Consider the following 25,072-nt stretch of genomic DNA (forward strand, 5'->3'; position numbering starts at 1 on the left):
CTTTATTTTTATTTGATTACTTGTCTACTATTATATATTATATATTAATATAATTTATATATATTATATAAGTAGATATATACAGAGAGTTCTAACTCTGGGATCTGAGGGGAGTGAGGTAAGGGGGGGGGGGGAACCGCTCGAGAAGTCCGTACGATGATAAGCGGTATATCATACTCAAAAGTATCGATATGCTATCATGGAGGCATTACAGAATACCGTTGTAAAAAAGGAAAAAATGTGTATATTTGAATATTATATGTATATTTTTACATTATTTTATATTTTTTGTATAATATATATATATATGTAAACTTTATATAATATTTCTTATATTTTTACAATACATTATTTTTATGTATCCTAGAATTCCGTGAATTATCGAATCCCAACCATTTCACAAAAACCTCATTCCCCCTCTTCCTCAATATCTTTTCCACAAGATATACATCGGGATTAGCAACGCGTTGTAGTTCGTATTCGTAAAATCCGGCGACGAAATTTCTGCGCGAATCTTTTAATTATATGTCACGGGATTAGTTTTCTGTATTTGAACAATTTCAAACACTTCGGTGGTCCAATTTGGCGTGTAGCCTTTTTCGAATAAAGTCTTGAATTTACTCACGCGCACCGAATCGCCTATTTTAAATCTCGCCGGAGCAATCTTTACGTTGCTGTACACCGTATTTAAAAGTTTATCTGTGATCGCGGGAGTAACATCAACAGGTCTCATACCGATTGTGCGATGTTTTTGCGTGTTGTACTCTTCAACGAGTCTCGATAGTTCGTCGATCCACTTGTAGTTTTCATTGAGCGTAAACATTTTCCACATTTTATTCTTCAAAGTACGATTGAGCGTTCCACGATCGAGGCTTTCATGACGAAATATGTCGTATAATGATTAATATTGTGTTTCTTCATGAGTAATAAAATTATATAAAGAGCTCCGATTAATAAATAAGTAAATAATAAAGAAGCAATAGGATAATATTTCTATTGCCTCTTTATTATTTACTTTCTTCATGAGGTTTTGTACATTTGCATTGTAAAAGTCTTTTCCTTGATCGGTTTGAAAATTTTTCGACGATTTCGCATCGTCTCGAATTATCTTTGCAATCGCATCAGACATTTCACTACCACTCTTACTCTTGAGCGGTACGGCCCACACATACTTGCTCAACACATCGATAACAGTGAGTATGTAATTGTATCCCTTGTTGACTCGAACATACGGATGCATCTCGACCAAGTCTGCCTGTCACAGGTCGTCGTATCCGCGTTCTATGACGTGTCTTCGGGGAAAATTTTTTCTCGCCGGCGCGTGCAGTTCGTTCACCAACTGCCGTCTCTCCAAACTATGTTGATTCTTTGCTTTGTCAGTTTTTCTCGATGGTCGTTTGTTGTTCGCTTTTTTTATCACTCATTTTCGTTTATCATCCTTTAATAGCCGTTCTTTAAATTCCGTTTGCGTTTCTGACCCGTTTTTAACGCGTTCTGTATGTTTTTTATCGGTTTTTGACCCGTTCTTTAAGTTCCGTTCGCGTTTCTGACCCGTTTTTAATCCGTTTGCAGCCGTTCTTTATGTTCTGCTTGCGTTTTTGACCCGTTCTTAATCTGTTCGTAGCCGTTCTCGATCCGTTCTTGATTCGTTCTTGATCCGTTCTCGATCCGTTTTTGACTCGTTCTTGACCCGTTCTTGACCCGTTCGAAGCCGTTTCCGACCCGTTCTTGCGTTGTTCACCGCCGTTCTTCACTCATTCGAAAATCGTTCCTGACCCGTTTGCAGCCTTTTTTGCAGTCGTTTTTTATTCGTTCGTAGCCGCTTCTGACCCGTTCGTAGCCTCGTTTACAGACGTCTTTTGACCAATCGTAGAGGTTCTTGAATTGTTTGTAACCTTGAATGTAGCCGTTAAGGACGTGTTCGTAGCCTCGTTCACAGCCCTGCTTGAGATGCTGATAGCCTCGTTCGAAGATGTTGCTGCTGCTAGGTCGTTCACTGCCACTGCCACTGCCACTGCCACTCATTGTAGTTAGATAGCAGTTCGGTAATCCTTCGTAGCTGTTCGATAATTGTTTGCAGCCATTTGATAGCCGCTCCTAACCCGTTCACTGCTGCTCATTCAGGTTGATAGCTGTTTCTGAGTTAGCGTTAGCCGCGCGTTGAAGTTTGTTTAGCGCGATCTGTATTGCTCGCACGTCCTTCTCAAGCGAAGTCAGCTTCTCGTCTGATTCTTTCTTATTCCATTGAGAGAGGCGCTTTTAAATTCTGTTTTTACACAGTATATGTATACAGTAGCGCAACTCTCTGTCGGCACCTTTGATGTCAGCGTACCTCAAAATAAACTGCACATGCGCGGACTTGGTAGGTAACCAATCATGGTAACCAGGCTAGTGTCTCTATCTCACTTACTCTACCTTCCTCATTTTTTTTTCTCTTTCTAATTTACTAATACACATTATACAGGATGAGCCAAATAATATCAGGACATACACTATAGAAAATGACAAATCTATGAATTTGACTCTCTATTATTTTTAAAAATGAGAATAAAAAATTGTAAAAGGAAAAATATTTGCTTTAATCAGATAAATAATACAATAACAATTATTTTTCTCTTAAGATAAAAATATTTATTACTGTATTATTAATTTGTTTAAAGCAAATATTTTTCTTTTTACAATTTATATATATATATATATATTTAAATAAAGAATAACTCTTGATAACATTATTTAAAGATAAACACATATGATAAATAATTAATTCTTTTTTATAGTTATAATTTTAATAACAAAATTTCATAATATATTATATTTAAAATATATATTTCATAATATATTTCATAATATATTATATTTTAAATATATATATATATATATATATATATATATATTCTATTTTAAAAAATTTTGATTCTCTCTCTCTCTCTCTCTCTCTCTCTCTCTGTCTCTCTCTCTCTCTTTGTTTTATACAGAAAATATATACAATATACAATTTAAAAAAAAATTTATTATACATTATTTATATGTTTATAGCAGATATTTTTTTGTAGAGAAATGTGTTATATTTTCAAAAATAACAAATATTTTAGATTTTAAGCACGATGTGCTTAATCAGTAGTTATCTTAATCAGTAGACAATATTTTTTATATATATGCACATATCCATAAGATTGAGAGAGAGCGTAAATAAAGAGGAACTGCTATAATCTTTGTCACATTTATGACACATTCTCTAACACTTTTTTAAATTTATATTTCACTAATTTATCTGTAATGTCTAAAATAGTTCTCTAAATATTTATGTATTTTTATACTTTTCTATAACAAATTTACTACCAAATTATATTTAATATTTAACAAAATCAATATATAGAAAATCATCATTTTTTTGAGTTTCGGATAGTTGCATGTGTATAGTTAATATCGATATTTGTAAAATATTAATATTTATATTAATATTTATATCATCCGAATTGGAATTTCAAGTATCAATTAACTTTGGGATCAATATTTCAATCATATACGCGATAACAGCCAGCACTAACTGCCACTTGATCTTACACGCAATTTATCTTTCAATACATATCAATTTATATTTTGGACGAAGTATAGAAATCAATTTATAACATTATTTCTCATTAGGATTTAAATTAAAAATATAATGAAAGAAGAAAAGTAAAAGTAAAATTTTTAAATACATGAATAATAAATATTAAAATTAAATATTCAACAATCAATTAGCATTGCGGAAAAGAAAACTTTAACGCTTAACTTTAACATACACAATATAACCATGCAATACAATATAAACGTACATAAAATAAATGGTGCGTGCGTAGCGCGCGCTTAAATTGTTCTAATAATAATAAAAAAATATATATTTATTTTTTAAATTTGAACATTGTTGAAATTTCCAATTATAACAAACACTTTTAAAGGAAGATGTTAAAGTGGAGTTGTTTATTTGAAAAAATTAAAACCGAAGTAAAGAAACCGAATTATGAATAAAAGAAATCAAATTATTCATAAGTACAATTTTAAATGCATCAATTAGAAAATGCTAAGCTTCTCATGAGCTATTTGCCAAAGAAAATAATCATAAATTATTCTTATTAGTTCTCTTATTATCTTATTCTTATGTAACTTCCTTTTTAATGTACAAAAAATATTTGATATATGTTATGTTCAAAGAAAGACGATTGAAAGGAAAAGACAATTTATACTATTCGAAAAATAGATGCTTAAAGACGCGTTCTTAGATCAATTAAATTGACAAATCTGAGAACAGGTCAACGAGAAGAATTGATTCTTCGCTGTTTTGAACGTTTACTCAGTGGTTCTTTTTTTAGTTAAATAATTAAATCTCTATTGGGTAGATGTTATTTGGGAACGCGCTGTTTCCCAGTATGGATGTACTACAATATGTCCGCGATATATCAGAATTCATACATACTTGAGATCGTATATATCCATATCAACATACCATTTGTCCCCAATAAACAAATGCCTTTTAATCTTTAGATTCTCACTTGAAACGTTTTAGTTTTGAGTGAATAATTTTTCAAATATGACATACGCGTGCGAATTAACGGCAATTTCTATGTGGTTCGCTGCAGGTCACGTACTCGGCTGATCTCGAGATCGAGATACCAGACAACCTAAACCAGAATGGTTTCTGGTACCGTTTAGATTACAATCCACCCGTTGGCTTTCCACCACCAAATAGTACTATAGCCGCCACCGAGATCGGTGATGTGATAAAGTTTAAGGGCTTGTCTGGCACAAGATACGTATATTGGTTGTATTACAGCAATAGTACTCTTCATGACTGTCTAACGTGGACCGCCTCGATTACGACGCGTACGTAAATCGATGTTGTGCGATAAAATTATTTTTAATAGTGCATTTTTTTTACAGTACTCTCTTATATAAATATAGACAATTTGTTTTCTTTACTGCTTTTTGAATTAAACAGTTTTATCGTCTAAAAGCACAATTTATTTACTTAAATAAACAATTAAAAGACATGCGATACAGATTCTTAAGTAAAAGTTTAATTAAATTACAATTTTGTTTTTTCATTAGCACATTATCCGCCTTCAAACTTGACGATATCGGTACCAAATGGAAAAACGGCGATCGTATATTGGTCACCTCCGGCCCAAGGGAATTATTCCGGTTTCCAGTGGCGTATGCAAAGTTTCAGCGACAACCGATATCTCAAGACCAAGGTCATCTCAGTTGACTCGGTGCCATATACATTCCGACATCTCACACCTGGTGCCACGTATTCGCTTCAGGTTTTCACTGTGTTGGACGCTAAGGAGAGTTTTGCTTACACAGCAGAAACTTTACGACAAGTACATGTAATTGAGAGTAATGCCTAAACTTTTTTTTCTGTAAATTTTGCATACTAATATATCGCATTGAATTATTTTTAGAACCGAATACTCCGGAAAAATTTATTGGCTGGTTCAGGAACGAAACGACGCTGTTGGTGCTATGGCAGCCACCTTATCTTGCCGGAATATACACGCACTACAAAGTTAGTATAGATCCACCAAACGCCATGAATCAAGAATCCGTTTTCTATGTAGAGAAGAAGGACGGTCCTGCACAAACATATTTCAAACAACTTGTTCCAGGTCAGTTGTATGTTATCACATAATTATATGTTACATTATATATGTTACAAAATATTTAGACACACGCGAAATTGAATTTCCTTTAATGTTTCCTTTTTCTGAATATATGTAGCCGAACTATTCTAACAAAGTAGAATCGCTGAGAAAGTACGCATTTGCAGTTAAATAGCGCAGCTCATGAATTCTAAGACAATTGTACCTTTGTGCAACAGTAAATTGTACAGCAGTTGGTCGGCTAGAGGAGATATCATTCTAAGTACAATTTTGTATCAATATTTATTCTTTTTAAAAACAAAGATAAAAAATCAATTTACAAGACCTTAAGCAAGCCTGTCAAGGAAAATTATATACGTTAGAGAACTTAATTTACTAATTATATAAGACAATTAGAAAATGTATTCATTTAGGTCTATTTAAGTTGTGTATAAAACATATAGTTTTCTACTTGTTAATTTAATTTTACTTGATTTACTTGATATAAATGTAAAAAAATTCGTTATCGCAACTGTTTCTATATTCTGTAATATGCGGTATTTCTTAGAAAGCTAATTGTGTAATAGGAAAAGCGTATGTTATGAAAACTCGAAGTAAAATTACTTGGCTTTGAACCAAATCAATACTAAATATTTTATTGATTTATATTTACGCGGTTTTCCAATTCTCAAATATGTTTGACGTAATCAAAAGCACTGAAATAATAGTTATTAATTTAACTTGATTGTATCTTATGTTTTATATTAAATATTTAATATTAATAAACTCAATTATATAGAAAATTTAGAGCAAATAAACACAGATTTTGGACAATCAAAGTTATTTAGTTTAAAGCTTGTCATAAATCAAGTATTATTGATGACTATTAAGATTAAAAAAAGTGTAATATTTATTATATATATTAAATCGCGATATAAAATTGTAATTAATATTTAAACATAAATAGATATATCCATTTATAAAAATTACATGATTATTATAAGTAGAAATTAACGAGCCATATAATTATTTTTCTTAATTTTTTTCATATTACAAGCAGAGCATACAACATTTCCGTGCAAACAGTTTTCGAGAACGAAACGTTTGCCCCTCTCATAGCTCAGTATCGCACTGTGCCGTTGCGTCCTCTCAATGTAACCTTCGATAAATCTAGCGTAACGTCGACTTCCTTCCCTATGTTTTGGAATCCACCCAATGGAACTTCCGAGTTCGACATGTATGAAATATCGCTCGATAGTAATCGGAATCTTGCGCCTATTAGGCGAAACCGACACAACAAGAACAAATGGGAATTCAAAAACTTAGAGCCTGGCAAGACGTATAAAGTATTCGTGAGGAAGGTTTCTGGCAACATCAGCAGTTGGCCGGCTAGAAGAAATATTACTCTGAGTACGTTGTCGGTATTTCCTCTTAATTTAGAGCCTGCTAGAATCGATGTACATTTTGCATGATTATTTAATAAATACAACGTTTCATGATTTTTTTTTTTTTTTTTGTATTCTTAGAGCCACTACTTGTTCACGATCTTAGAGCGATCGATGAAGAAGCTGGTCAGGTGACAGTTCTCTGGACTCCGGGGAGTTTCAGTACACAAGACAGTTACAAGTTACAATACCAAGAAAACAGACGATTGATGGTATTAATACTTTGACGACTAATAAAACAAAGGTTTTAAAAATTATTGAATAAAATAATTTTTCTTAATCGTTGCCTAATTCATTTGGATTTAATATTTTGACGAAATTGTTAAATTTACAGGTTACTCTGACTCTGCTGCCAGGAAGAAATTATTCCATAACAGTACAAGCAATTAGCAATAAAGTCGAGTCAAACGAAACCGTTTTATATCAAGCGTCACGCCCAGCCAGTCCTGTAATCGTATATGTAAAGTCTATTGAAAAAGGTTTGATCATCTCTTGGAAGAACGATGTCATTTCTAAGAAGGAGAAATATGAAGTAATTCATAAAAGGGATGACACGGACACAAGTGCAAATGTCACTCTTGCGGAGTTGCATATTGTCTTAAGAGATCTTTATCCTGGTGCAAAATATAAAGTCGAAGTTTTCACCATTAGTCACGGACTTCGAAGCGAGCCGCGTGTTTCTGTACAAGTTGTTTGTGAGTAATAATCATTCTCTAAATTCATTAGACTTTATATTTTATTTAAATGCAGTATTTGGTATTAAACACACAAGTTTGTTAGTCTTATTAATAATCAGAATTATCATTTAGTGCCTCATCCACCTCAAAATCTCAGTATCGAGAAAATCACAAGCAATACTTTTGTCATATACTGCGAAGCTCCGACGGATTCAATATTTACCGAATATCTCGTCAGAAATGGTACGCAAAACGACCATAACTGGATCAAATCCTTAAACGTCCGTGCCACGGAAGTGAAAGTGGATATGACACCCGATGAGAGATACATTATACAAGTAAATACTGTCAGTTATGGCGTTAAAAGTCTGCATTCATTGCAAATGAATTACACAACCAGTAAGTATAATACATATATACTATAATTTTTAGCAATAGTTAATAGTATATTTAAATAATTAACAGTGCGACTTTGTTTTTGTCATTTTAGGGCCTAATCCAGTTTCAAATATCAACTCATATCAAATCATCAACTCTACCAACGTAATTCTCGAATGGCTACGACCAAAGGTCGTATCGAGGTTTATTTTATAAGATGGTGGCCAATGAATAATCCAAAAAATAAGAGAACGAAAAACATCAGCGAAACCAACGATAGTAGTTTTAATGAGAATGCTGTGCAAATCAGAGAGGTTGTGCTGGACAACCTAATACTTAAAGAACAGTATTTCTTCGCTGTTTATAAGGTGTCTTATAGTCTAATTGGCGACATTCGTAATATAACCACAAGAATTAGTGAGTGTACCAGTCTTTTTCTGTCCATTATTGATAGCAGATTTGAAATGCTAACAAAAAGCTAAATTATTTTACTTCACAATCTCAACGTTTAAGCGTTGAATTGACTTATTGTCAGGAAAAGTATATTTAAAAAATAAAACCAAATATAATTGACGTCTTGCATTTTTTTTTAAATATAAGTCGCATCAGAGTATAGATTGCGTATATAACGTGACAATTGTGACGATCGACTGACCAGATAGATTAGAGAGCAAATGCTGTATCGAATGTCATCGATTGCATAACACGTGAATAAGTTGTGACACTTTACTGCACGAACGTGAATTATTTATTGTCACCTTTGTTGGCAGATTTAAAATGTTTACAAACGATTATTTATTTCCAATAATTATATTTTTTGTTAATAATATTAAAAATTTGTATATAATTGTATTAACATCCAGATATTTAAATTTGTAGAGTACATTCCAGCATACATTTCAAGCAAGCCAACATCTCCCAAAGCATTCGTGGAATTCCACAATGGATTTATAAGTAAAACAGACATTTCTGTGACATTCAGGTAACAAATATACATTTTTAGTGTATATTTATTTTAAATTTAACGACATATAAAATCGTTAATTCTGTTATAAATTAACTAAATATAAAACCAATAAAATTTTGTTTTCTTGGATAGATGGAACCAACCTGAATTTACACATGACTTAATACAAGGTTACACCGTGCAGTGTTGGTTTATAAAGAATCAAGAAATGATTCCAATCTGCAACGAGAAAAGTATTCCCGCTACGAAATTGGAGAATACGGCGCAGAATTTAACATCTAACACGACATACTATTTTAGAGTACGAGCGCATACTAAAGTTGGTGTTAGTCCTTACACAGATTTAAATGTATCAACCGCACATGAAAATCCAATACCACAATTATTGACAGTATCGCAAGACGGTTTCCATATATGGGACCTGGATACAAAAATTCAAAAATTTAATTTCCCCGTACAAAATGTGTTTGAAGCCGCTTCGATAGCGGAATATAGAATTTATTGAATCAATTTCACAAGCAATCTAATGACATTGAAAATGAATGAAAAGGAGATTATAAGAATAAGTCGCCTTGATAATACTGTGTCCAATCTTTGCATCGACTGGATAACGAAAAATCTGTATTGGAAGCAATATGACTTTGAGTTATTTACAAGTTTTATTATGAAGCTCGACTTAACAATATGGCAAAATGGCATAGTCAAATTTGATAAGATTTTAATTTCACCAAATTTCCATAGATTTACTGTACTGCCATTTATAGGATACGTTAACTATCATCTATTGAAACAAATGAACTGTGATGCTGAGCTGTGACGGGCGCGGACGTTTCGTTCTCGGAAACTGTCTGCACGGAAATGTTGTATGCTCTGCCTGTAATATGGAGAAACTTAAGAAAAATAATTATATGGCTCGTTAATTTCTACTTATAATAATCGTGTAATTTTTAAAAGGATATATCTATTTATGTTATTACATTTTTTTAATCTTTATTTTTATCAATAATGGTTGATTTATGACAAGCTTTAAACCAAATAACTTTGATTGTCCAAAATCTCTGTGTTTTTGTTCCAAATTTTCTATATAACTAAGTCTATTAATATTAAATATTTAATACATAAGGCACAATCAAGTTGAGTTAATAATTTAACTATTAGTATTATTTGAGTGTTATTTGATTACGTCAAGCATATATGAAAATTGGAAAAACGCATGAATATAAATCAATAGACTATTGCGTATTGATTTGATTCAAACTTTAAGACCTAAGCAATTTTACTTTATGTTTTCATATAACATATTCTTTTCTTATTGCACAATTAACTTTTGAAAAAATATCGCAGATAACAGTTGCGATAACGAATTCCTTTATATTCGTATAATCAAGTAAATTAAACTAAGAAGTAGAAAATGATATGTTTGATACACAACTTAATTAGACCTAAATTAATACTTTGCTAATTATCTAATATAATGAATAAATTAAAATTTATCTAATATAATAAGTAATTATTTATAAATTAATTTCTCTAACGTATATAATTTTCTTTGACAGGCCTGCTTAAGATCTTTTAAATTAATTTTTTGTTTTTGTTTTTAGAAAAAATAGGTATTGATACAATTGTACTTACAAGGGACATGTCACAACTGTTCGGAACCGATTTGATTCTCTTGATAATATGTTGTCAAACTCAAGAATCTAAGAGAAACGTATTTTTTATACGTGCGCAATCTCATGTTTAAGGGATTAAACACTCTTTTGAAAAAAACCGGTATTTTCTTTTGGAGTCGAATATCGTTAAAGCTATAAGAGATAGAAAAAAAGTTATTAAACAAAAGTTTAACGGTTTGAAAAGTATTTTAAAGCTATGAGAAAAAATTTTTTAATTTTTTTGAAAAAAGCTCCACCACCCAAAATTTTTTTCACCAAATTTAAGTACTCTTAAACATAAGATTGCGCACGTATAAAAAAAAATATGTGTGTCTTAAATTTTTGTAACTTTTAACAACATATTTCAAGAAGATTCAATTCGGTGTTGGACACTTGTGACATGTTTCTTGTTAGAGTGATATTTCCTCTAGCCGGCCAATTATTGTACAATTTACTGTTGTAAGGGAACGTGGGGTAGAACGGCCAACGTAAGCATTGAATAAGTTTTCAACATATTAAAAAAAGAATAAATCGATCTTTTTTTTTACTAAAAATATTCTTTGAGATATCCACTATAAGAAAAAACACAAGTTTATTATAAAATAATAGTTTAAATAAATGAGATTATTAATTTAGTAAAAGCCTAGATTTTCGTGATATGCTTTTCATGCGGGTTATAATGGACTACCTCCAAAACTTGTTTATTTCATTAACATTAATGTCTAAAACTTCTTAAAAGTTGTATATTATAATATGATATATAGAACATAAGAATATAGATTTGTATTTTTAAATGATAACTATAAATTAATAAATAAAAACAATTCTCTTGTTATAATAAATATTTTTCTCTTTAAAACATAGAAAAACATCCTTTAATGTAATAATTTTTGGTATTAATTTTGAAAGACAGCATCTATGTATACTCTCTTTCTTTCTCTAGTATAAAAATAAAAAGTACAACATTACGTGGGCTAATATTTCATTAAGCCTCAAAACGTATTTATTTACTTTTGATCATATAAAAAATTATAATTAATAAATATTTACATACACACAGTATAAAATTAATAAGAAAAGATCATTTTAAAATATAAATGTATTTACGGTAATAAAAAATAGAATTTTATCATTGTTTACCTTATGTAAATACATCGAAGAATTACAATTCAGTCGCGGAAAACACAGTAAGTGCATTAAATAATTTAGAACAACTTTCAACTAAAAATATTACGACCACTGATAACAGCACACAGAAAGAGACACCTAATTGCAACATATTTCATGACATGGTAGCATCTCTGTAAAAAGATATCGACTCTGCACCATTGTACGCGGTGCCGTTCTACCCCACGTTCCTCTATAATTGTACTACTTACTTGTCTTGGAATTCACGAGTTGCGCTATTTAACTGCAGATGCGTTCTTTCTCCGCGAGTCTACTTGGAATAATTTCACTTCGTATATCCAGAAAAAGGAAGCAATAAAGCTGATTCAATTTAAACGCATGTGTATAAATATTCTGTAACATATACATTGTAACATTTAATTACGTGATAACAAATAGCTGACCTGGAACAAGTCCTTTAAAAGCTGCTCGTGCAGGACGGTCCTTCTTCTCTACATAAAGAACGGATTCTACGGCATCCGGCGGATCTATGTTAACTTTGTAGTGAGTGTATATTCCGGTAGGCGGATACCATATCATCTCCAGGGTCGTTTCGGTCCTGAACCAGACATAAAAATTTCTCAGAGTATTCGGTTCTAAAAATAATTCAATGAGACATATTTGTATGCGAAATTTACAGAAAAAATATTTAGGCATTACTCTTAATTATACATATATACTTGTCGTAAAGTTTTTGCTGGTGTAAGCAACGCTCTTCTTGGCGTCCAACACGGTGAAGAGATGAAGTGAATACGTAGCACCAGGAGTGAGATCTCCGAGTGTATACGACACCGAGTCGATTGGGACTCTGATCTTGAGGTATCGGTTATCGCTAAAACTTTGCATCCGCAATTCAAAACCGGAATAATTCCCTGAGGCCGGAGGTGACCAATATACGATCGCCGTTTTTCCATTTGGTACCGATACCGTCAAGTTTGAAGGCGGATCGGGTGCTAATGAAAAAAACAAAATTATATTTTAATTGATTTTTTACTTAAGAATCTATATCGCATGCTTTTTAATCGTTAATTTTAGAAAATAAATTGTTTTTTTAAACGATAAAATTATTTAATTCGCAAAATAGCGAAGAAAACAAATTGCCCATATCTATACAAAAGAGAGCCGTTAAAAAAATGCGCTATTAAAAATAAATTTATTATCGAACAACATTGATTTACGCGTCATAATCGAGGCCGTCCACGTCATCCAGTCATGAAAAGTACTATTGCTATAATACAACCAATATACGTATCTTGTGCCAGACAAGCCCTTAAACTTTATGACATCACCGATCTCGGTAGCGGCTATAGTACTATTTGGTGGTGGAAAGCCAACGGATGGATTGTAATCTAAACGGTACCAGGACCTATTCTGATTTAGATTGTCTGGTATCTCGATCTCGAGATCAGCCGAGTACGTGAGCAGCGAACCACATAGAAATTGCCGTTAATTCGCACGCGTATGTCATATTTGAAAAATTATTCACTCAAACTGAAACGTTTCAAGTGAAAATCTAAAGATTAAAAGGTAGTTGTTTATTGGGATCAAATGGTATGTTGATATAGATATATTCGATTAATCTCAAGTATGAATTCTGATACATCGTGGGCATATTGTAGTATCATCCATACTGGGAAACAGCGGGTTTCCAAAAAACGAAAGGAAAGATACGAATCTATAATATTACTGTTAATGCATTAATGAAGAATTTTGCTACAAATGATGATTGATATACGAACATTAAATAATTAATAATTTTATTGGTTAAAGAATAAATATCTAGCTATATTTCTTTTAAAACATACATAACATGTATAAATTTTTTATTATATAGAATATGGAATATTCTTTAAATATGGAATATAAGATGAATCTTATTCCACCCAATAGAGATTTAATTATTTAACTAAAAAAAGAACCATTGAGTGAACGTTCGAAACAACGAAGGATCAATTCTTCTCGTTGATCTGTTTTTCAGAAGTGTTAATTTAATCGATCTAAGAACGCGTCTTTAAGCATCTATTCTTCGAATAGTATAAACTGCATTTTCCCTTTAATCATCTTTCTTCGCACATAACATATATCAAATATATTTTGTATATTAAAAAGGAAATTACATAAGAATAAGATAATAAGAGAACTAATAAGAATAATTTATAATTATTTTCTTTGGCAAATAGCTCATGAGAAGCTTAGCATTTTCTAATTGCTGCATTTAAAATTGTACTTATGAATAATTTGATTTTTTTTATTTATAATTCGGTTTCTTTACTTCGGTTTTAATTTTTTCAAATAAACAACTCCACTTTGACTTATCCCTTTTAAAGTATAATTGTTATAATTGGAAATTTCAACAATGTTCAAATTTAAAAAATAAATATATATTTTTTTATTATTATTAGAACAATTTAAGAGCGCGCTACGCACGCGCCATTTATTTTATGTATGTGTTATATTGTGTACGTTAAAGTTAAGTGTTAAAGTTTTTTTTTCCACAATGCTAATTGATTGTTGAATATTTAATTTTAATATTTATTATTCATGTATTTAATAATTTTACTTTTACTTTTCTTCTTTTATTATATTTTTAATTTAAATCCTAATAAAAAATAATGTTATAAATTGACTCCTATACTTCGTCCAAAATATAAATTGATATGCATTGAAAGATAAATTGCGTATAAGATCAAGTGGCAGTTAGTGCTGGCTGTTATCGCGCATATGATTGAAATATTGATCCCAAAGTTAATTGATACTTAAAATGCCAATTGAAATGATATAAATATTAATATTAATATAAATATTAATATTTTACAAATATCGATATTTAGCTATACACATGCAACTATCCGAAACTTAAAAAAATGATGATTTTCTATATATTGATTTTGTTAAATATTAAATATAATTTGGTACTAAATTTGTTATAGAAAAGTATTAAAATACATAAATATTTAGAGAACTGTTTTAGACAATACAGATAAATTAGTGAAATATAAATTAGAAAAAGTGTCAGAAAATGTGTCATAAATGTAACAAAGACTATAGCAGAATCAACGAAATCATTAATATATATCAAAACTTCCTATTCTTAAATACATCAATTACAAAAGCATACATTACGATTAAATTTTAATGTACTGCTACAAAATTAAACATAATTTAATATTATATAATATCTAATTTTACTGTGTCATAATTTCAAAATGAGAAGTTAACAAAAAATATACATTTTTATTCATAATATCAAGCGTTTTGATTATGTATTATATAATTGTAATTATATAGACACAAATAACTTATATTATTATATATATATTATAATATTGTTACGTCCGCCGGCTCGATATATATATATATCGAACACGCACGGCATGAAAGGCACTCACGAGTCGTCGAATGAAGAAGCGATTTATTAGAAATAATCACTTTAATGAGAACACAGTTCAATACACTAACATAATGCGTATTAAATAATCGTTTGAATTAGAGAGAGCGGAGCAGTTAAAGATACGGCCGCACAGCTTGACAGTTATCTTGAAAATCTGTGAAATTCGTCGTTATTGACAAGAAACTTGCACGTAATCCCGCAGACGATTTTCAATCCTTTACATCAAGCGGCAAGACATGACGTTGAACATTATACCCAAGGACATAACAATATATTATAATATACTAATTTAAATAATATACTTGTATTATTAAATATACACAAATAACTTGTATTATTTACAATACATTCAATTTTAATTAACAAAGCAATCTTTTACCTGTGTGTAAGTTTGATTTGGACACGCACTCTTTCTGAAAGTTGTTCGGAGCTATACTATCTTTCGAATCCGACAAGATGGCCACTCTTGCTAACATTAACACTTTTAGTAAAACACATAATATCATATTTAACTTAATAGAGTTGTCCTTTTGTAACACTTGAATTTAATCAGCTTTTGTACAAATAAATAATCCTTGGCGGTTTAGCTATAATTATTAATTTTTTCGATATTATGGATAATACAAATGTACTAATCAATATGATGTTTTTACGTATATTATTCTTTGAAATTTGTTCGATATATTATTCGTAAAATATTTTCCAAAGTTACTTTTCAAAATTTTTCTTTATAACCGATTACAATGCATCTTATAAACGCTCAAATTATAAAACTTTTGGTAAATAAACGTTCACTTTTTTCCACAAAAGTTGACGAAGATGCTGTGAACTGACATGTATATATATTCGACTGAAAACAAAAAAATGTTAGTCTCCCCTTCTGTAATTCTTCTTACTACAATAGATAAGTAATCAATTAAAATTAACATATAATTATTACTTGAATAAATTACAGACAATCCGAAACTCGCAGAATTACAGATCTTAACTACCACTATTCACGCACAAAGTTTTAATCTACTTAGATATTTTCTATGTATTTTATTTTATTAAAAACTATAACTGTGACGATTGTCTCTCTTATGTACACATTATGCGTGCTCTGAGGACCCACTATCCGTGCCTGTTGCTCTTGACGGTCTGTAATATGTGACTAATGCGGTTCGAGGACAGTAACATAAGCTTGCATTGCTTTGTGATTGCTGGTTATATTGGGCATATTATTGGAATTATTAGCGTATTAGTGACAATGTGCGTAATCAATTTGAAGTAAACACTTGACTGAATTACGATTTTGTCGTTCTGATTGTAATTTTGTTTTAGAAAGATACTTGGCACTACTTCAAAAAGGGTTTTGTTGTTTAAAAATTGTTTGATCAAAAATTATAATTAATAAATACGTAAGTTTTTCTAAATGTTTTATCTTTATTTGTTAATAAATTTTTTCTTTGATATAAAGATATCACGTTTGTTGTATAAAAATATTCTTTAATTATTCTTATAGATATTCAGTACAAATACAGAAATATTTGTTTATATATTTAATAATTTAAATATCATTTTATTTAATTTATCATTATTTTATATAATATATACATTTTGTATACAACTATACATGCATACAATTGAAAATGATTTATGAAAATGTATGAATGTCTTTAAAAAACATTGATGCATATAACAATAGCGATATTATCAATATATCATAGATGTGTCAAAATTTGTTTTCACTGGCAGTGATATACATACATAAAAATTTCATTATTTACAAAATTAATAATTGTGCTGACTATGTAATATCCACTAGACTCAGTAGAGCATCTTCTACGGCCTTTCTCAATGCTATAATATTTTCCAAACAAAGTTTAAAATTCGGTCTGACATTCTCTGCATTCCAACAATGCGTCATCAACTGGTATAATTCTGATGGACAGTTGAGGAGCATCGGCAACCTGCCTCCCGTGCGTATATAATCGGGTGGGAGTCTATTGACCACGTCGCCAATTGGCCAGTTTAAAATGAGACTGATTGGTTAATTGTTGCTGATGACCCTAGGCATCGGTCGATATAAGTGGCTGTAGTCAATTGTGACGTGGTCAAACGGGACGCTCCCACATAATCTACCACTTCGATGTTAGTTCTACCAGTATAGGGTTGCTCACCCAACGATGTAATTTCTCACATTAATACCCCGAATGACCAAACGTCGGTCTGGGAAGTAAATTTTCTCGTCGTCAAAGATTCTGGTGCCATTCAGCAAGCAGGAACCATACCTCTTTCCTAAAATCTCTGATTAAAGTTGTTCATTTTAAAATATGTGTGCTAAAACAGATACCGCATACTTATCTCTTGCCTTAAACATATAAAATTTATGTACTTTTCTTTAACATTTTTTTCAAAAAAAATAAAATATATTTCTAAAAAGTTCTATTTTTTTTTATAATTGTATATTTACCATACGATAATAATCGTCTCTGTAAATATCTCTAGTTAGCCCAAAATCGCCAATTTTAACGACACGATTCTCGCGATCTTTCGCGAATACTAAACAATTTCGACAGGCAAGATCTCTATGTACAAAACGTAATTCTTCCAGATAGCAACAGCCTCGCGCAACATCTTCGCACATGGCGAGCAAATCTTGCAGACGCAGAACATGTGAATTTGATGGTTGCAATATTCGACTTTCTCTCAAATATTAGCAAATCATTTTCCATTAATTCCAACACGAGTAACGGAGAATCTTTGTCTAAGCAAACGGCCAACAATCTTAGCACATATTTATGTTGAAAGCGATTCATGAGCCTGGCCTCCTGTAAAAATTTCTTTTTCTCTTACAAAGAAGCATCTTTTCGAAGCATTTTTATAGCAGCGGGTATTTCCATGTCCGGGTTTTCTAAATTCTTTACTTTTCCTTGAAACATCTGTAAAATGTTTAACATTAATTTAAATATACATCATTAAAAAATATATAGTTTAATATCAACTAACAATATATTTTATTTGATATAATAATATAATTTAATTCAAAATAATAGTGTGAATAAGTATGTTGCTTCAAAAAATTTTGTTACTTAATCTCTCTCATAAAAAGTTATTCCTGCAAAAGCTATTATAATTATTTTTATTAAAGAATGCACATATCTTATTTTAATATTTTGTCATCTAAAAATAAATGGCGTAAAAAATTGCATTAGAAAATTAATTTTTATTTCTCCGAATGCGCCGCTACCAAGAAATTCTATTATTGTAATTTGCTCACGTTTGACTTTCATCAATTGATTCGAATTACGTTGCGACATAGGTCTGTATGACGTATTGAACTGAATAATATTCTTGGTAAGCATTAAATCTAAACTTGCTAATTGGATGTCGGTCATAATAGGAGGTAAAACTTGTGCTCATTACCTTCCTTGCGTTGTCGATATACTATTAAAATTACAATATACTTATCTACCAATAAGTATATATGTATAATATGTAATATTCATATCTAACAATAAGTTAACTTTTTCAGAAAATCTCTCTATATATAGCATCCAATAGAATTTGTAATTAAAGGTAATTGTAAATTAAAGGTTGTAACATATCAAATATACTTACAATAATAAAAGCAGCAGACGCAAATTAGTACAACGACAATAATTATAACGGCAAATACTGTTGCAGTGCTCGAAATATCATCACCTTAATTACGCAAAAATATGGTTTTAATATTTTTGTTTCAAAATTTACTTCTACTTCTTGTAAGTTTATTATTTCTAATTTTTAAAATTTGATAAACATTTTTAGATTTCAAATAAACATTTAATATGTGTTATGGTATCTTATATTCCTCGTATTCGAAATATCTCAGTATCAAGCGAAACTGATATGAAGTTTCCGGTTGAAAATTTTTTATGTAGAATGTTACTTTTTTCTTATAGTTCACCTTAATATTGTTTGTTGTTTGTCAATTTTCTGTCGAATCATTTTTGTATTTTAACGCACAAAGAACCGTCAGAGTGGTACTCGGAATCCAAGATATGTTCATGGTGTTTATGCTGACTCCGCTCAAAGTGATATTGTTCGATTCCAAGTATGTGCGAATGGTCTTACTTGAACTGTCGTTGTAAAAATCGCTGAAATTAGCTGGATATACACGCACATATATCAAGTACTTTTATGCAGATAGCAACTGAATTTTTGTAAAAAAACATGCCATCTGCCGTATATTTAGGCATTTTAATTACTTGTTCGCCTGTGTGTGGTATTCCGTCTATCAAAATAAATGACCTCCAATGCACTTCGTAGATAATAGGCACGCAGTTCAGTTTCTTGGGCGGCATCCATTGAACTGTCACTATAGTAGGTGTCAGAGTTTGAACCGTTATGTTTTCCGGTGCATTAAGCTTGCCCGGCTTAGTTCTAATAAATAGTGTGTCATCCGAATCCATTATAGGATTCATTGATAACTGATCTTCGTAAAAATTGCTTAGTTTTAACTGTAACTCGTACTCTGTAGGCGGCGTTAAATTCTGAATTTCATAATAACGTTCATACGTCTGCACTTTGAATTTCTTGGACTTATTAAGGCCATTGTCCAAACAATGGCTTATGTAGAGAGTATATAGAGTAGTAGGTAACTTGTACTTTTCGCATCCATTCTTGCGAACTGGTTCCGTAAAATTTACAATGATGCTGTTTGTCAATACTTCCATTATTTTAATGTTGTAAACTTTTTTTTTAGGTGTCAGACATCTGGTCGGAGGATATGATTGTCAAGATTTACTGAAAGCATAAAATCTAGTAATTGAGTATGGCATTTTTATTTTTTGAATATATTTAAATGCATTTATGCTCTCGAAACGTGCATATATTTTTCTCAAAACATAGATGTCATCATTGTTGAATATAGAAATGTATATGTTTGTCCAACGTTAAAAAGTTAAAACTTTTTGTATAGTTAATATCTGTGGCATTTAAAATGATATTGCTTATACAAATATCAATGTCTGTTACAATCACGTAGTTCATCGATGTCCAATAAATTAGAGGCTTTTCAATATTCATGTCGTCAATTGTCATGGAGAATAACCTTGGCAAAATTGATACATCATAATAGAAGGTGCATATATCGGATGTGTTCGTTTGAAAGATTTGTGCGTGTTTTCCATCGAAATCTATTGCATTAACTTTAATTGATCCGAATTCCAATATACAATTCTAAAAAATATAAATATTTTAGTTATTGTATTAAACATTTTTCCGAAAATAGAACATTATTTAAAGAATAGCAATGTAGTAAATATTCAAAATTCATATAAATATATGTTAATTTATGTGGCTTTTAAGAGAAATGATCCTAATTACAAACTCATAAATTTATAGATAAATCACAAATCTTTAATGAAAAAATTGTTCATTTGCTTAGATAGATGACAGTTAACGTACCCTATAAATGGCAGTACAGTTAAACTATGGAAATTTGTTTCGATTATAATCTTATCAAATTTGACTATGCCATTTTGCCACATTGTTAAGTCGAGCTTCATAATGACAAACATAAGTAAATCAAAGTCAAGTTTTATCCAATACAGATTTCTTGCTATCCAGTCAATGCAAAGATTGCTTGCATTATTTTGAAGGTGTGTTATTTTTGTGATATTATTTTTATTCATTTCCCATGTCATTAGATTTTTTGTGATATCGATCCAATAAATTTTATATTCCGCTATCGAATAAGCGACTTCTAACACATTTTGTACGGAGATATTAATTTTTTTGATTTTTGAATCCAGGTCCCATATATCGATACCGGTTGACGGTCAACGTTGTTAACGGTATCGATATATGGGACCTGGATTCAAAAATCAAAAAAATTAATATCTCCGTACAAAATGTGTTAGAAGTCGCTTATTCGATAGCGGAATATAAAATTTATTGGATCGATATCACAAAAAATCTAATGACATGGGAAATGAATAAAAATAATATCACAAAAATAACACACCTTCAAAATAATGCAAGCAATCTTTGCATTGACTGGGTAACAAGAAATCTGTATTGGAGGCAATTTAACTTTGAGTTATTTACATATGTCATTATAAAGCATCAACGTTGTTGACGTATCATTCGATACTGTCAATAAATGTGATATTGGATTTTCATGTGTGGTTGATACATTTAAATCTGTGTAAGAACTAACATCAACTTTAGTATGCGCTTGTACTCTAAAATAGTATGTCGTGTTAGATGTTAAATTCTGCACCGTATTCTCAAATCTCGTAGCGAGAATACTTTTGTCGTTGCAGATTGGAATCATTTCGTGATTTTTTATAAACCAACACTGCACTGTGTAACCTTGTATTATGTCATGTGTAAATTCAGGTTGGTTCCATCTGTCCAAGAAAACAAAATTTTATTGGTTTTATATTTAGTAAATTTATAACAGAATTAACGTTTTTATATGTTGTTAAATTTGAAAGAAATATATACTAAACATGTATATTTGTTACTGAAAGTCACAGAAATGTCTGTCTTACTTATAAATCCATTGTGGAATTCCACGAATGCTAGGAAATGTTGACTTGCTTGAAATGTACTCTGGAATGTACTCTACAAATTTAAATATTTGGATGTTAATACAATTATATACAAATTTTTAATACTAATAACTGAATATAAAATTATTGGAATTAAATAATCGTTTGTAACATTTTATCTCTGCCATTAAAGATGACAGTATTTAATTCACGATTATGTAGTAAAGTGTCCAAACTTATTCACGTGTTGTGTGATAAATGACATTCAATACAGCATTTGTTTTCAAATCTTTCTAGTCTTCTGGTAAGACGTCAACTATTATATTTTTTGTTAGACGTTGAGTGTGTGAAGTAAAATAATTTCCTTCTTGTTAGCATTTTAGGTTTGTCATCAAAGATGGACAGAAAAAGGCTGGTGCACTCACTTATTTTTGTAGTTAAATTACCAATGTCGCCAATTAAACCATAAGACACCGTATGGATGACAAAGACATACTGTTCTTCAAGCATTAGGTTGTCCAGCAGAATCTCTCTGATTTGCACAGCATTCTTATTAAAACTATTATCGTTGGTTTCGCTGACGTTTTTTGTTCTCTTATCCTTTGGATTCTTTATTGACCACCATCTTATAAAATAAGCCTTGATACAACCTTTTGGTCGCAGCCATTCGAAAATTAAGTTGGTAGAGATGATGATGTTCATGAATTTTTGTTTATTATTATTGCTGGTTTATTAAATTATTACACGATGAGCACAATGATAAGCAGCGATCCACCGCACAAACCGCTTTCGTCAAAATGCGATAATTTATTATATTTTTTACGATAATTAATGTCATTTCATTTCTTGGAGTCATTTGCGTCACAATAGTTAATAATCTTTATACCATCTGAGTACGACGACGCGACACATATTAATTTATACCTTTCTAATACAGATCTACAGACGAACTCCGCTACTCGAATCTTACCATGTTCGAGAACGACTGGGGTGAGCAACGACTCTCTCTCTTCCCTTGTCCAAATTTCTCCCACCTCAAAGGGAATGAGAGAGCACAGTTACCACGCAAATAACGCGTGATCTTAACTAACTAAATTGATCTTACAGCGCTCGAATAACTCACAACAAGTAATATTATTGATTCAGCTATTTAAGTCAATTCTGGCATTTTATGCTGGACAAAGTATATTTGTAATAGATGTGATTTCTGGACAAAGTACACCTTGAGAAAATATAAAGATCTTGTTAAGGATATTCGAGAAATATTTATATTAGTAAGTCCGAAAAAAGGAATCTAAACGAAAGACTCAGAAAATATTAAATTTATCGGTAAGTTAGATTTAAAAATCAATATTTTTGCAGCACATCCACAATGTTTAAGAAAGTTTATAAGTTTGTCGGTTTTGTCTACACATAAATGCTAACTGAAAGAGTAACTATAATAAAATCATACAATAATATAGTATAGTTCATAATGAAGTAATGCGAAGAAGGATGAAATTTAACGACAGTTTAAAATACTATTCTTAGTAATATTAGATTAATGAATATGTTATATTAAACGTATGTAAATTTTAAATATATCACGAAGAAAGGCAATAGGAGCCAACGTAAGGGAATAAATGAAAATTCAACTTTTTTTAATAAAACAACGCATTTATTTGAACCGTACATTTTTTAAGTGCGTTTTAAGTCCAAAGATGGACGACCTTCAGCAATAGAACGAAAGAATGTATAATCATATAACATATTAAAACATTTAAAAGTAGTACTGAGAGACGCAAAATTTAATAAGTTTCTTACCGGCTCCAAACTTTATAAACAAAAATACCGAATATGTGTTTAAATGTATTTCCCAATATAACACTATAACGGCAAAATTAAAAGAAAAATAATAGGAATCAAAAAGAAAACCATTACATGTCTTATCGTAATATACAGGGTGAGGCAGTAACTCTGTCCACCTGAAATATCTCCGCTATTTTAGAGATATGAAAATATTGTAATTACGAAAATTGTACGGCATCAAGAGAGCTATAATATGCTAGCACTAATTTTTTTTAAGTGGAGGCGTTTCGAAAATTTCAAGGTCAATCTCGTTTTATTAAATCAGACACCTTATATAATATATTATTGCATATTCTTGTAGCTTACTTCAAGAGCTTTTCAAAACACTTATGATAAAGTATTTTTCATTAAGTATATATATATATATATATATATAGAAAGGGGTATAGGAGGAAAAGGGTATAGGAGGTGTAAGGTTGTAAAAAAAAACAAAGTTGATATACACGGCAAACCCTATATATATATATATATATATATATAAATATATATATATATATATATATATATACAATGTATATTGGTTTATTACGGAATCTCCTCAGGGTTTGCCGTGTATATCAACTTTTTTTTTTTTACAACCTTACACCTCCTATACCCTTTTCCTCAATTGCCATCTCCTGAAGGAGAAAATGGCTTTATTCCTCTAACTTCAACCTCTAACTTCACTCTTTCGCAGAGTGCGTCTTGTGTGCAGTCAAAGGGATCTACTTTTTACTGCCGGTTCCGAACGGCTTAGATAGCGGGAATTTTTGTGGCAAGATACTCTTCGGTCGGTTGCCAATTGCCATTCGAGAGGTGCGGATCAAATTAAATCGAAGAAAAATTTGAAGTTTCTGGTCGGATTTGAACCGAGATCTTAGGCACAGCAAGCAGACGCACAACTCACTGTGTCAGAATCACACACGTATTTTTCATTAAGTATTTTTCGAGTTATGAGACTTGAAAGTCACAGTATTTTGAATATATTTCAAAAAAAAAAAAAACATAATATCTCGTAAAATATTCATTTCTCGATAATCTCAACTTAATACTTTTTTGAATAGAATAAAAAAAGAAATCAATTTGTGTAAAAAAACACATAGTTGTTTGAAATAAATAAATACGTAACTGCTCGTTGCAAATTCAGATTTTTTATTTAAATATTGATAGGTCGAGCTTTAATTAAATTTCTAGTATTTACAAGAGCAATCCATAAATGCAATACTGTCTTAAGATCTCATAGTATATTTGTCACAGATATTTTAATAAATGAAGACACATATTTTTGACAACGTAGTTAACTTATTTGTAGGCCTCACTGGACTGCAGGTATGAACGTATTTGTATGTATCAAAGGGTAAAAAAAAACACGAGGGAATGTATCGGTGGTGGGGGCTAGCCAAATCGCTGACGGAAGCCGCCA

The 25,072-nt window shown here is 30.7% G+C and overlaps 2 protein-coding genes and 1 pseudogene across 3 annotated transcripts; 1 reads left to right on the top strand and 2 right to left on the bottom strand.

Annotated features, from left to right (window-relative positions):
• Nucleotides 1-4,598: 4,598 nt before the first annotated feature.
• On the top strand, nucleotides 4,599-9,755 carry LOC140671852 (tyrosine-protein phosphatase 10D-like; the record flags this gene model as incomplete). The annotated part of the gene is given in 13 exon segments (XM_072903517.1): nucleotides 4,599-4,863; nucleotides 5,089-5,343; nucleotides 5,346-5,363; nucleotides 5,445-5,652; nucleotides 6,682-7,031; nucleotides 7,148-7,261; nucleotides 7,264-7,310; nucleotides 7,401-7,761; nucleotides 7,876-8,142; nucleotides 8,234-8,308; nucleotides 8,311-8,538; nucleotides 9,001-9,103; nucleotides 9,221-9,755. Coding segments are annotated over 13 exon segments (2,664 nt in total), but the record flags the coding sequence as incomplete, so codon positions are not given.
• A 147-nt stretch (nucleotides 9,756-9,902) lies between these two features.
• LOC140671851 (tyrosine-protein phosphatase 10D-like) lies at nucleotides 9,903-12,790 on the bottom strand. 2 transcript variants are annotated; one of them, XR_012047802.1, is made up of 3 exons: nucleotides 12,588-12,790; nucleotides 12,120-12,503; nucleotides 9,903-9,962 (listed from the first exon to the last, which is right to left on the bottom strand). XR_012047802.1 is itself a non-coding variant. In XM_072903516.1 (3 exons), the coding sequence occupies exons 1-3, from the start codon at nucleotides 12,751-12,753 to the stop codon at nucleotides 12,239-12,241; spliced, it is 381 nt and encodes a 126-aa protein (XP_072759617.1). In that variant the 5' UTR covers nucleotides 12,754-12,790; the 3' UTR covers nucleotides 11,802-12,238. The 2 variants fall into 2 exon arrangements, 1 of the variants encoding a protein (XP_072759617.1); XM_072903516.1 differs by lacking the exon at nucleotides 9,903-9,962 and having other exon boundaries at nucleotides 11,802-12,261; nucleotides 12,312-12,503.
• Nucleotides 12,791-17,248: 4,458 nt separating this feature from the next.
• LOC140671793 (uncharacterized) lies at nucleotides 17,249-22,851 on the bottom strand (annotated as a pseudogene).
• Nucleotides 22,852-25,072: the final 2,221 nt, after the last annotated feature.

This window comes from Anoplolepis gracilipes, chromosome 12, assembly GCF_047496725.1.
Source record: "Anoplolepis gracilipes chromosome 12, ASM4749672v1, whole genome shotgun sequence".
In the NCBI taxonomy this organism is placed as follows: Eukaryota; Metazoa; Arthropoda; class Insecta; order Hymenoptera; family Formicidae; genus Anoplolepis; species Anoplolepis gracilipes.